Genomic DNA, 13,159 nt, shown 5'->3' with positions numbered 1-13,159 from the left:
CATTTGGCACACTGGCCTTCATCAGTCAGGGCACTGATGAAGGCCAGTGTGCCAAATGCTTTCTTCACCACCCCGTTAAGACATTATGTTCCATTTGCATAAGACGTTGGTGAGGCCGCACCTGGAGTACTGTTTACAGTCTTGGTTACCCTGTTATAGGAAAGACTTTATTAAGCTGGAAAGAGTGTGAATTAGATTCATGAGAATCTTGCTTGGACTTGAGGGCCTGAGTTATAGGGAGAGGTTGGGCAGGCAAAGATTTTATTCCTTGGAGTATAGGGGTCTGAGGGGTGACCTTATAGAGGTGCATAAATTCTGAGGGGCATAAATCGAGTGAATGTACACTGTCTGTTTTCCCCAGGGAAAGTGAACCAAAAACTAGAAGGCATGTTTAAGGAGAGAGGGGAAAGATTTAAAAGGGACCCGAGGGGCAACTTCTGCATGCAGAGGGTGGTGCGTATTTGGAACGAGCTGCCAGTGAAAGTGTTGAGGCAGGTACAATAACAAAATTTAGAAGACATTTGGACAAGTACATGAATAAGAAAGAGTTATAGGGATATGGGCCAAACTGGAACAAAGGGGATAAGCTTAGATGGGTATCTTGGTTAGCATAGACAAGTTGAGCTGAAGGGCCTGTTTCTATGCTGAATTACTCTCTGACAATTAATGCTAATCCACTGAGCAGTCAAATTAGGATGCAGTTTTTCTTTACAGATGACAGTAGAACATTTGAACATTTCTCCCCAAAAGGCTGTGAATACTGAAGCAACTGAAACTTTCATGTGTGAGATTAATATTTATTTTCTTTGCAAAGGGCAATCAAAGAATCAAAGGCAGATACAGGCAGTCCCCAGGTCATGTAAGGGTTCTGTTCCCGAGAACTGTCCATAAGCTGATTTCCCCACATCAGAAATGTCGATTTTCTATAGTAACCCATATCATATTGCTCTGTATGCACTTGCTATGAGTCTTTCATTTCATTGAGTACTTACCCTAACACTATCTATTTTTGAACTAATGGAATATATACTGAATCCAGTTATTAATGAATACCACAAAACATTTTATTATTGTAATTACTATCTTGAAAAATGCTTTAAAAATATATGGGAGAATTTGCGTAAAGTTGTCTTTCTGCAAATCAGTTCATCCGTATGCTGGGGAGCCCTGTATGTGGAATTAAGGGACAGCTCTATCATGAACTCTTTATTTAATGGAATAAGCTCATGAAGCTAAATGGCCTATCTTTCTATGATCCTATTTGAATGGATACTTTATCAAGTGAAGACTCAATATATAAATAACATAGATTGATCATGTATTACTTTACAGCCTATAAATGCATGGGTTCAGATTGTCAGTACCTGGAGTACAGATGTGACTGCACCCTCCATTAAATTGATCACATGGATTACTGCATTGCTGCTGCTTCTTGTCTGACATGACATGGATATCCATTGGACGATCTGGAAGATTTTGAATCATCACGGTTTGATCTGACCCATCATATTTATTGACCCGGTAGATGCTTCTTGTGTTCCAGTCTGTCCAGTAGAGATATTCATCATAGATGGTCACTGCAAATGGGTAAATTGCAGTGCTAACAATTACCTCACGGTCTGTACCCGTAAGACTACTGCGTTCAATCTTCCGTCTGAAATAAAATTTCATTGAAAATATTTTCAAATAACTTTCAGATAAGTGATATACTTTGGGATGCTTGCAAACAGGAAATTCACAGAAAACATTAAAGATGTAAATGAAAATATTTAACTAAAATGAAGAAACATAAATCACAGGATTAATTTCTTTAACTTTCATCTCTGATTGTATTTGATGCAACTCAATACTGCCAAATAATCTAGCCAGTTAGGGTCAACACATCTGAGGCAATGGCTTATTCTCTGCGAGACACACTGTTACAAGGATATTCTTAATCCTTCCTTTCTGTCCATATGTTAACCATTAATTTTTTTTAAATTTTATTTACAGCATGGTAACAGGCCCTTCTGGCCCAACGAGTCCGCGCCGCCCATTTTAAACCCAAATTAACCTACCCGTACGTCTTTAGAATGTGGGAGGACACTAGAGCACCCGGAGGAAACTCACGCAGACACGGGAGAACGTACAAACTCCTTACAGACATCAACAGGAAATCGAACCCCGATCGCTAGCGGTGTAATAGTGTCGCGCTAACCGCTAAGCTATTTTGAGATACATGTTTCCCTAAGGCGCTCAGCAATCTATTGTAAGAAACAAACTGCTGGAGGAACTCAGCGGGTCGAGCAGCATATGTCAAGGGGCGAGGGGGGGAGTGGGGGGAGGGCAAAGGAATTTTCAATGTTTTAGGTAAAGACCCTATAATATTCCTCCCCCACCCCCCCAACAGATGCTGCTCGACTTGCTAAGTTCCTTCAACAAATTGTTTGTTGCTTCAGATTCCAGCATCTGCAATCTCGTGTTATCCAGCAATCTATTGCTTGCCTTGACCCTTTCACTTTCAGGCTAGATATCTAAAATTCATGAGTAGATTTTAACTCTGCCCCAACCCCAAGTTTCACTCAGGTGTGGGAAAGGGCAAATGTAAAATCCACCCATGGACCCATTTCAGGACCTGGATATTTTAAACTCCCCTGCCTCAACTGCATGATGCCACTCAAATGCTCATCCACCATAGCAGATGAAGTTTAATGCAGAGAAATGTGAGGTAGGAAGAATAAGGACAGGCAACATAGCATAAAGGACACTTTTTTTTAAAAAGGGATACAGGAATAGTGGGCTCTTGTGGTTTAGGGTCACAAGTCAATGTAAGTGGCAGGGCTGGTTGAGAAAGTCGTTGATAGGCATTCACAATTCTGAGCTTTATCAATAGAGGCATAGGGTATACAAGGGAAAAATGCTGAACCTTTATAAAACACTGGTCCAGCCTCAGTTGATAAATCATGTTCAATTCTGGTCATCTCATTACAGGAAAGATGAGGCAGCACTGGGAGGGTTCAAAGGAGATTCACGAGAATGGTTTCCAGGATGAGGGACCATAACAACAAAGATAGATTAGAGAATCTGGGTCTTTCTTTGGAGAACGCTGTGGGGGGAATATGTGCAAAGATATGGAGAAGGAAGCAGTGGGAATAGAACAAATGTGTTGCTTTGATAGAAAGCTGTCGTGGATACAATAGATGAATAACCTCCTGTGCTGTAACCATTCTATGATACTATGAAGTCAGCAGCTCATCTGAAGGTGAGAGAGGTAGACCATCAGTTGTTGCAAGGAAAGATTCATCAATCGGAAGCTAAGTTATGGGACAATTTTCTGAGAGAGGGATGAGGGAACCTGATAGCAGATTCTTCAAGTGTTCTTCAAGGCTTTCAAAAACAGTAATTCAGATTATTATCCAAGGATAAAAGCATCATATCAGTTCCCAAAACACTGGCATTCACTTCCATGGTTGTATGCTGGTGGTCATATAATAGTTGGACAATAGAAAATAAAATCCCTTTTACTGCATCCTCAGCCCCCTACTTTACTCCTTACACACTCACGACTGTGTGGGCTGAATCTCAAATAACAATGAGTCAGAGTATAGGAAGGAGATGGAGAGCCTAGTGACAATGAGTCAGAGTATAGGAAGGAGATGGGGAGCCTAGTGACATGGTGTCATGACAGCCACCTTTCCCTCAATGTCAGCAAAACAAAAGAGCTGGTCATTGACTTCAGGAAGGGGGGCGGTGCACATGCCCCTGTTTACATCAATGGTGCTAAAGTCGAGAGGGTTGAGAATGAACATCACATGTCCTGATCCAACGATGTAGATGTCACGGCCAAGAAAATGTACCAGCGCCTCTACTTCCTCAGAAGGCTAAAGCAATTTGGCATGTCCCCTTTGACTCTCACCTACTTTTATCGATGCACCATAGAAAGTATCCTATCTGAATGCATTATGGCTTGGTATGGCAACTGCTCTGCCTGAGACTTATTCTCTGCGAGACACACTGTTACAAGGATATTCTTAATCCTTCCTTTCTGTCCATATGTTAACCATTAATTTTTTTTTAATTTTATTTACAGCATGGTAACAGGCCCTTCTGGCCTAACGAGTCCGTGCCGCCCATTTTAAACCCAAATTAACCTACCCGTATGTCTTTAGAATGTGGGAGGACACTGGAGCACCCGGAGGAAACTCACGCAGACACAGGAGAACGTACAAACTCCTTACAGACAGCGACAGGAAATCGACCCTGATCAGCATATCACGGAAACCAGCCTCACCTCCATGGACTCCGTCTACACTTCTCATTGCCTCAGTAAAGCAGTTAACATAATCAAAGACCCCACCCATCCCAGACATTCTCTCTTCTCCACCCTTCCATTGGGCAGAAGATACAAAAGCTTTCAGCACCAACAGGCTCAAGGACAGATTCTTTCCCACTGTTATGTTTAATGAATGGCCCCTTAGTAAGATAAAATGGACTCCTGAACTCTCAATCTACCTCGTTATGGCCTTGCACCTTATTGTCTGCCTGCACTTTCTCTGTAATCTTTAACACTTTATTCTGCATACTGTTATTGTTTTCCGTTGTACTACCTCAATGCACTGATGTAATGAAATGATCTGTATGGATGGCATGCAATACAAAATTCTTCACTGTACCTCAGTACATGTGACAATAATAAACCAATTTACCAGTTTTTGTCAGGAGCAACACACTACCACATCTTTAGATTTTTAGAGCATGGGTAAGGTATTTGAACTGCCTAACTCTTTTCTGTTATTCCCCCAAATCATTATCAATCATGTGTTGCACCCTCCACAGACCTAAATTGATCATCACAATAGAGGTTGAAGATGAAGTTGAATTTTGAACTTGATGCCCTGAATAGTGCTCTTCTGTGGCTGTAGTGAAAACAATTTGTTGGAGCAGAGTACTGAAAGTTTCTAATACTGCATCTTAAGCTAACATTAAGACCAGATGTTACAATTTAATTCTGTTTCAATGTACACAAAAGAGAATTAAAATTAAATGTGAATAATTGTAAATGAGGATATAAAAAGTTAAAAGTACTGCTAAAAAAATTCTACATTTATGCAAATCCTTAAATAGCAGGAAAGGAAAAACATGAAAATAAACATACAGAGAAGCATCAGCCCAATAGAGCTTCTGATGTTCAGAGTCCATTGTCAGTCCATTCGGCCATACTAGGCTGCTATTTATAATTGCCAAACGAAAGCTTCCTCCAAGTGTTGCTCGTTCTATTTTAGGATTGGTTCCCCAATCAGTCCAAAACATATACCTGCAAGGAAAATATTTAAATCAAGATGATTGTTTCGAGGTTTAAGGTGTTGGGGAGTAGATATAGAGGAGATGTCAGGGGTAAGATTTTTACTCAGAGAGTGGTGAGTGCGTGGAATGGGCTGCCAGTGGTGGAGGCTGATACGATAGGGTCTTTCAAGAGACTGTTAGACAGGTACATGGAGCTGAGTAAAATAGAGGGCTATGGGTAAGCCTAGTAATTTCTAGGGTAGGGACATGTTCGGCACAGCTTTGTGGGCCAAAGGCCCTGAATTGTGCTGTAATTGTTCTATGTTCTATTGTGAATATACTGTACCTTGGATACACTGTTCCTCAATACAAAAGGGGAAATTTTCCTGGGCCTGGGCCCAGCCACAATGCATTCACCAGTTGGTTGAATCCGCAATGTGAAAAGGAACATGCTCAAATTACATCATGTAAGTTCACGTAACATCAAGGTGGCACACTGTACCGCAGTCAGTACCACTGTCTCACATATCCATTGGTCCCTTTATTTCTGTACACCTGTTAGAATTCTAACATTTCGTTCATATTGCCTCTCAGCATTCTCTCTCTAAACAACGTCAAAAGATTAAAGTATATCAAAATAGCTTGTGATAAGAACTGAAAAATTCAATTCTAATCTATAGTCTGGTTGAACTTACCCTCTGCAAGGATCCAGCACAATAGCTCGTGGCCTTGGAACATTTGCAATGATCGTGCGATCACTGCCATTAATACTTATGGAGTTGATCGTCTGGTTCAAATAATCACTATAATAAATCCTTCTGTTAATCCAGTCATAGGCAATTCCATCAGGAGAACTTAATCCTTAGAAGTAAAATTAATATGCATTATGTAATTGCTTGATATTTGTGGTCACTGATATTCAAAAAAAGTTAGGAGGAAGCATTTCTTGTTTAGTGACCAGTATTAACCTAGAGTACAAGATATGAATTCTTCAAATCTGTGTTAAAATTTCATATGTAATAGCAAACAGTTCTAATAAAGAAAGGAAATGATTCAATACTGTAAAAAGGGACACTGAACTGATTATGCCTTAAACCCCATATTTCAGGATTGAATCCATTAGGCCACCAATTTGAGATTTAATTTTCACATCAGTGATAACAACTAATTAAATTAATTATAGTGTTCAGTCTTACAGAATTAATAGTAGAATCTATAATATGGGGCAGGATTAGTGGGCAGCACGAACTGCCTGCAGTCGCTGCTAACTTTCAACTAAATATATATTTGCCCGCTAGCCGGAACTTATGGGAGAGAGCCAGTCCAGTCATCAATGACATGATGACAGGATCCAATGACGGATGCAGAGGAGGCCTATCCACAAAACGTTAAAAAAAAATTTCAGTTTTGACTGAACCAGCTAATCCCCTCCCTGACTTAACCTGAACCGGCAGAGATGAAATATTCATGAACATTTTAAGCATGCAGAAAGTCAGAAATTATTTAAACAATACAAAATTATTGAAATATTTAAAACAATTTAAAATAAAACCAAAATATTTTTTAAAAAGCGTCAAGCCCTTTTGAAAAATACCGAAGTCCAGTGCAGCTTATTAAAATGAATGGGGAAGCATGGACCACCTCTGGACTGGCACAGATTCCCCACGCTAAAATCCTCAACATAAAATTGGAGCCAAGTCAGACTCCCAAATATGAAACACTTTGTAGTCAGTTACATAGGAAAATATTGGCAAACTTTGACAGTTTTGTTGGCATTTTCCATTATAATCAGAGGTACTGATGATATTCTTATTGATTGCTGGATTGTCTTTTCATTTGAGTATTATATATAATAGATTTTATATTTTCTTCTGTGATTACATTACATTTTTGAAATGATTGCTGAGAAATCTAAAATCTACTTTAGATCTATCCTTGTCTGATAAAGGTGCATTTTAGAGTCAATAATGCACATAAATGACCTCTGCTGCTTCATGAATTGGAAACAAATAACAAAATGATCACTCAGTCAAAGGAGGAACATTAGAAAGTATTACTAAAAGGAGACAGTAGAAGGGTGGAAAACTGGAAATACTTAGGGAAAGAATTCCAGAGTATGGGACAAGCTGCAGAAGGCAGACCTATCAATAGTAGAAAAAAAGGAAGCACAGAAGGCCAAGTGAATAGATCAGAGAGTTCAAGAATTTTTAGCAATATACAAATTTTAATCAGGTATTGTGTATAAAGTGATTTTTGTGCTTACCTGTCACCACAAGCGTAGGAGAAGCAGAATTTTCATCAAGACTGACATAGCTGATTTTGCTACGTCCAAGGCCAAGGCTTTGTGTGAAATAAATTCTTTTATCAATGATGTCATAGTCGAGTGCTACTGCGGTCTGCCCTACACTGACTGTGGGGAAAGGTAACTTGTGTTCAGTGATATCCAAGTGAAGGCTACGAATAGAGCTTTCTGTTGCATAGATCAAATAATTATTAGTATTGATTGTACACTGTTTGCCATCAGCATCCAGGCTGCCATGAGCACATCCACATTTTGGCATTTGTAAACCCGGCAATGCAAAACAAAATTGGGTACATTCTCCATTGAGCTCCAAACAGGGATTATTGTTAACTTCTTGGGGTAACGTTGGTTGAATCTTTTTATCAAACATAACCACATCCCTTAACAAGTTTAAGTTGTCTCGAATAACAGAAGGTTGATCCACATTGCCAGGTTCTTTACTTGCACGCAAAACCTTCTTCAAGTTTCTGTCTACCCAAATCATGCTGTTTTCAAAGATGGTGATTCCAAATGGAGTTGGATAGCGGCTACCATAGCGAATTATTTGATGTTCATCACCATCAGGTGAGACCCTAGCAATCAGGTCAAGAGAGTCATCAATCCAGTAGATGTAGTTATTTGTATAGTCAATAGTCAGACCTCTTGGCATAACAATACCATCATCCAACAAGATTGTTCTGTTGGAGCCATCAAGGAAAGCTCGCTCAATTTTGGGATGCTGCCCGTAGTCAGCCCAGAAGATGTATCGGAGTTTTGGATTTACGACAATGTGCCTAGGCTGATCTACTTGGGTTTTGATGAGCACTCTACGAAAGGTAGTGTTCAAGCAGATGATTTCAATGTAAGTTTCAGTTAGGAAAGCATTTGTGAAATACAGGTTGCCTGTAGCATAGAAAAAAAGGAAATAAATATCACAGAAAATCATTTGACTATGTATTATCTATATAGTTAGGCTTGAATTACAGATTATATAGAGTACTGAATCAGTTTTAAGTCCAGTTTGTATGCTGTGATTTAAGCTGTAAATCCACATACAATTTAAAACCACCAAGTGTGTTGTTATGTATATCACCATTGATCATTTTGGTAACTGTGCACAATATGAACAATTATCTTTACCTCACTTTGCAAGATATACTAGAGGGTGATGTGCAGCCAAATGAAGTGCTGGTAATGAAGAAATGAAGTGTTTTTCTCTTGATATTAATAAATAAATTGCTCAGTATACTTAAGTTACTTCACAGCAAACAATTATACTACACCAAATATGAAACCCATAACAATGAGGCTCTCTGCTAGATGTGGTATCACATCTCCCAATTTCATTACTGCTTCAGATCATCTAAAATGTCACTTCCACTTTGATAATGACTTAGAAATATTGTTTATTTGGATCTCAGGTTCTAAATATACAGGATGATAGAAGAAACTGTCTTATTGTAAAGTTTGCAATGTAGAACACAAATTAAAAATTTGAAATGTGATCAACTTGCATCATTTATATTTTGTAACTGACATTACCTAAGCAAATAAAAAATACTTACTTACAAACATAAAGCTTAGCAATTTGATCTGATTGCAAATATATGTGAATAATAAGACTATTATGATCTTTCAAACATTAGAGTGATATTACACTTGAGACATTAAGTAATTTTACCGAGGATTTTTCTCTACTATTTACAGATATCAACTGTTCATGATCGGTGTGATGGCTTACTTTAGAAGCTGTCTCACATTTTCTTCCAATTAGCACATTACAACAGATTTTTGATCTTTTATCTCTCATCATGTGTGTTATTGCTTTCTTTATCTATAATTCTGGAAGATATAAACTGACCTGCCACCCAATCCACAGCAATTCCCCTAATACCATTCTGACCAATTCCTGAAGCTACAATGGTTTGAAAGGAAGATCCATCAGGTTTAATTCTTCGGATAGCATTCCTTTGAGGTATGCTACTGTAGTCACACCAGTAAATAAATCCTGGAGATATGTGCACGTCCACATGTAGAGCAAAACGACCTAAAAAAAAAAACAAAAATAGGCTATTCTGTATTTTAAGAATAATCGAAGAAAATTTTAGGTATGAGATGTCGTGCAAATATCTAAATCATATGAAGTTACTTAATTTTTAAATATATAAAATACCCAGCATCTGAAAGTACCAGAAATTATAGATATTTTGTTATTAGTTTTGAAGCATATTATGGTCAGTATCATTTTAAATTCTTGATGGAAACTTAGCTGGAGAATTTTTAAGCTAAAAAATAATTTGCAAAGATATGGATTTAAATTACATAAACTGTGTTTTTAGATTCCACAAACTCATAAATTGATATATCTGCAGTTGTTAACCACAACTATAGTTGTATTTTCTTGCACAAGGCTTGTCAAATCACAGAATTGCCAGCATGGGCTACAGATTGGAATAAGGAGTAAAACACTAGTTTTGATGGTGCCTCAAGAAGGCAGAATCCATCATTAAAGGCCCTCACCACCTCGGACATGTCCTCTTCATGTTTCTACCATCGGGGAGGAGGTACAGGAGCCTGAGGACCCACACTCAATATTTCAGGAACAGTTTCTTCCCCTCCGCCATCAGATTTCTGAACCGTCCATGAACCCATGAACACTACCTTGTTATTCCTCTTTTGCACTATTTATTTATTTTTGCAACTTATAGTATTTATGTCTTGCACTGTACTGCTGCCGTAAAACAACAAATTTCACCACATATGTCAGTGCTAATAAACCTGATTCTGATGTCAGGCAGCATCTATGAAGGGAAATGAGTAGTTGATGTTTTGGGCCGAGCGGGTAAACTTTGCTGGGGGCTGGGGGTGGGGAAAGAAAGAGGAGGAATTGCTCTGGCTCCAGAAACTTGCAATGGAGATAGGGAATTCTTAATTGGATAAATTTATTTAAAATTATTTAAGTGACAACATAAATCCAACAAATTCTCTGAGAAATGAGGGACGATCATTGAAACTTCTGCCATGACTTGCAGAATTTTCTCCTGACTCTGACATGTGGATTTGGAATTGGTTTATTATTGTCATGTGTATCAAGATACAGTGAAAAACCTTTGTTCATGTGCCATCCAGGCAGACCATTCAATACGTAATTACATTGAAGTAATAAAAAGAAAACAGAATGCGAAATTTAGTGTAGCAGTTTCAGAGAAAATGCAGTGCAGGTAAAGCATGCTCCCAGGCACAGTACCCCACTAGTAAACTGACTCCCATCTGTCTCCGAGTGCAACTGACAACGTCCACCCTTGGATAATCTAACAAAAAGTGAGGCCTCACCACTCCAGACTTAAATTGCTGTCAAGGCACACTAAAACTAACAAAAAAAATTAAAAATACTGCAAACACAAGGACAATTAAAAACTATTAATTTAATTGATTTAAATATAATCAAATAAAAGTAAAATTACACAGGTACACAGGGTGGTGAAGAAGGCGTTTGGCATGCTGGCCTTCATCAGTTAGGGCACTGAGTACAGGAGTTGGGACATTATGTTGCAGTTGTACAGGACATTGGTGAGACCACACTTGGAGTATTGTGTACGGTTTTGGTCACCCTGTTATGGGAAAGGCACCATTAAACTGGAAAGAGTGCAGAGAAGAGGAGGATACTGCCAGGACTCAAGGGACTGAGTTATAGGGAGTGGTTGGGAATGGCAGGATTTTATTCCTTGGAATATAGGAGATTGAGAGGTGACTTTATAGAGGTGTTTAAAATCATGAGTGGCATAGATAGGGTGAATGCACACAGTCTTTTTCCCAGGGAAGGGGAACTAAAAACTAGAGGGCATAGATTTAAAGTGAGAGGTGATAAATTTGAAAGGGACCTGAGGGGCAACTTCTTCACACACTGGTGGTCTGTATATGGAATGAGTTGCCAGAGAGGTTGAGGCAGGTACGATAATAGCATTCAAAAGACATTTGGATAAGCACATGGATCGGAGGGATTTAGAGGGATATGGGCCAAATGCTGGTAAATGGGACTAGCTTGGTGGGCACCATGGTTGGCATGGACAAGTTTGGCCGAAGGGCCTGTTTCCAGGCTGTAAAACATATCCTAAGCAGGATTGAGACACAAGAGACTGCAGGATTACTAGCATGTGTGCTTTCATGCATTGTTTTAGGAATGCAAGAGTTGCAAGCAAAGCATTATAGCTACTTTTTTGTTACTAGAGACTAAGAATTTCTACTAGAAAATGTGGTTGCCCCATTGGCTCATCAGTTTGAATAATAACTAGTAGGTTAACTGGCTACTGTAAATTAAGTGGGTAGCAGGAGGACCAGGAGAGTTTTATGTGCATGTGAGAGACAATATGTTACAGGGAAATAAGTGGGCAAATGGGACTGAGAGGAATGTGTGAGAGCCAACATAGATTCACTGGGCCAAATGGTCTTCTATATTGTAAGATAATATATACTACATACTTATTATGAGGTTTATACTCACAACAAAAAGAAAAAGGGTACTTACCTAAACCACCCACTGGTACCATGGCTTCTGAATGGTCGTTCTCATTCAGGTTGAAACCTCGGATAATATTCAACTGAGATACAATCACAAATGATTCAAATGATGAGCAGGTCCTGTTATCTGGATTCCTGCGGTAGCCTGTAGTACAAGCACAAGTGTACGCTCCATTGGGTCGGGGAAGGCAGAGTTGTTCACATGCTCCAAAGTTGTTACTACAGCCATTGGAGGAACCAGCTGATTCTAAGACAGTCAACAACAAAATGCATGCAGTTAGACCAAACTAGTGCTTATGTAGCATCATATTATGTTTCCATGGTTTCCCAAAGCTGCAAAACCAATGAATTATTTTTGCAATGTTGTCACGGTTGTTACAAAGGCAACTAATTTGAGCACAATAACCTTCAATAAGTGCAATAACTGATTACCATTTAATACTTGAAATATAAGTACTGACACAATTTATGCTTTCCAAAAGGAAAGATTTGAAAAACCTATGTAATTGAACTGCTTAATAAATCTGAAATTTAAAATCACACCTCTGCTTCCAATGTTATACCACCCATAGAAGTAACTTCTGCACCAGTTAGTGCCATATATTGTACCTGAAATAAATGCTTAGCCTCATGCAATAAATATTTTTAAATTTTTCAGATGACGTAAAACATTTGCCAATAAGCTAACAAATATCTAATTCTTGAAAAATCTAAATTCTACATTATTTTTATCGATCTCTGATATCGCATTTTATAACGTCACTAATATACAGAAATGGCCTGGGAATGTACTATTGATTTGTTCAATAGACAAGTCTTTGCTTCATTGCCATTTGTAGTGCCCTCCATGGTTGTCCAATGACATCACAAGGAAATAGAAGGCTGTCCCTGGCCATGCATCATGGTATGCCTCATCTCCAAGGTTCAGATGAACACCCTGCTTCGCTGAATGATGGCTAAGACATGCACTCAGAAATAAAGATCGTTCTTTTCTTTTGTGTACACAGCTTCAAGTATTTTGATATTAGCTAACCAAGGATGTTTCCCTAATAATGAACTCTCCCTTTGATTATGATCTAATTCCAACAGTCACTGTGA

At 38.7% G+C, this 13,159-nt stretch overlaps 1 protein-coding gene across 2 annotated transcripts in view; it reads right to left on the bottom strand.

The window, feature by feature from the left end:
* The window catches only part of lrp2a (low density lipoprotein receptor-related protein 2a), a 178,774-nt gene that overhangs the window by 92,820 nt on the left and 72,795 nt on the right, over positions 1–13,159 (bottom strand). For both annotated transcript variants that reach the window (XM_052027503.1, XM_052027511.1), the window contains exons 31-36: positions 12,069–12,308; positions 9,405–9,590; positions 7,526–8,446; positions 5,958–6,123; positions 5,135–5,293; positions 1,365–1,654 (exon numbers count right to left, since the gene is read on the bottom strand). In XM_052027503.1, the coding sequence (XP_051883463.1) occupies positions 1,365–1,654; positions 5,135–5,293; positions 5,958–6,123; positions 7,526–8,446; positions 9,405–9,590; positions 12,069–12,308 (1,962 nt within the window). The remainder of the gene's footprint in view (positions 1–1,364; positions 1,655–5,134; positions 5,294–5,957; positions 6,124–7,525; positions 8,447–9,404; positions 9,591–12,068; positions 12,309–13,159) is intronic.

The sequence above is a fragment of the Pristis pectinata genome, chromosome 1, assembly GCF_009764475.1.
Source record: "Pristis pectinata isolate sPriPec2 chromosome 1, sPriPec2.1.pri, whole genome shotgun sequence".
Classification (NCBI taxonomy): Eukaryota; Metazoa; Chordata; class Chondrichthyes; order Rhinopristiformes; family Pristidae; genus Pristis; species Pristis pectinata.
The sequence above is the reverse complement of the archived record's forward strand: the minus strand, read 5'-3'. Positions and strand labels throughout refer to the sequence as shown.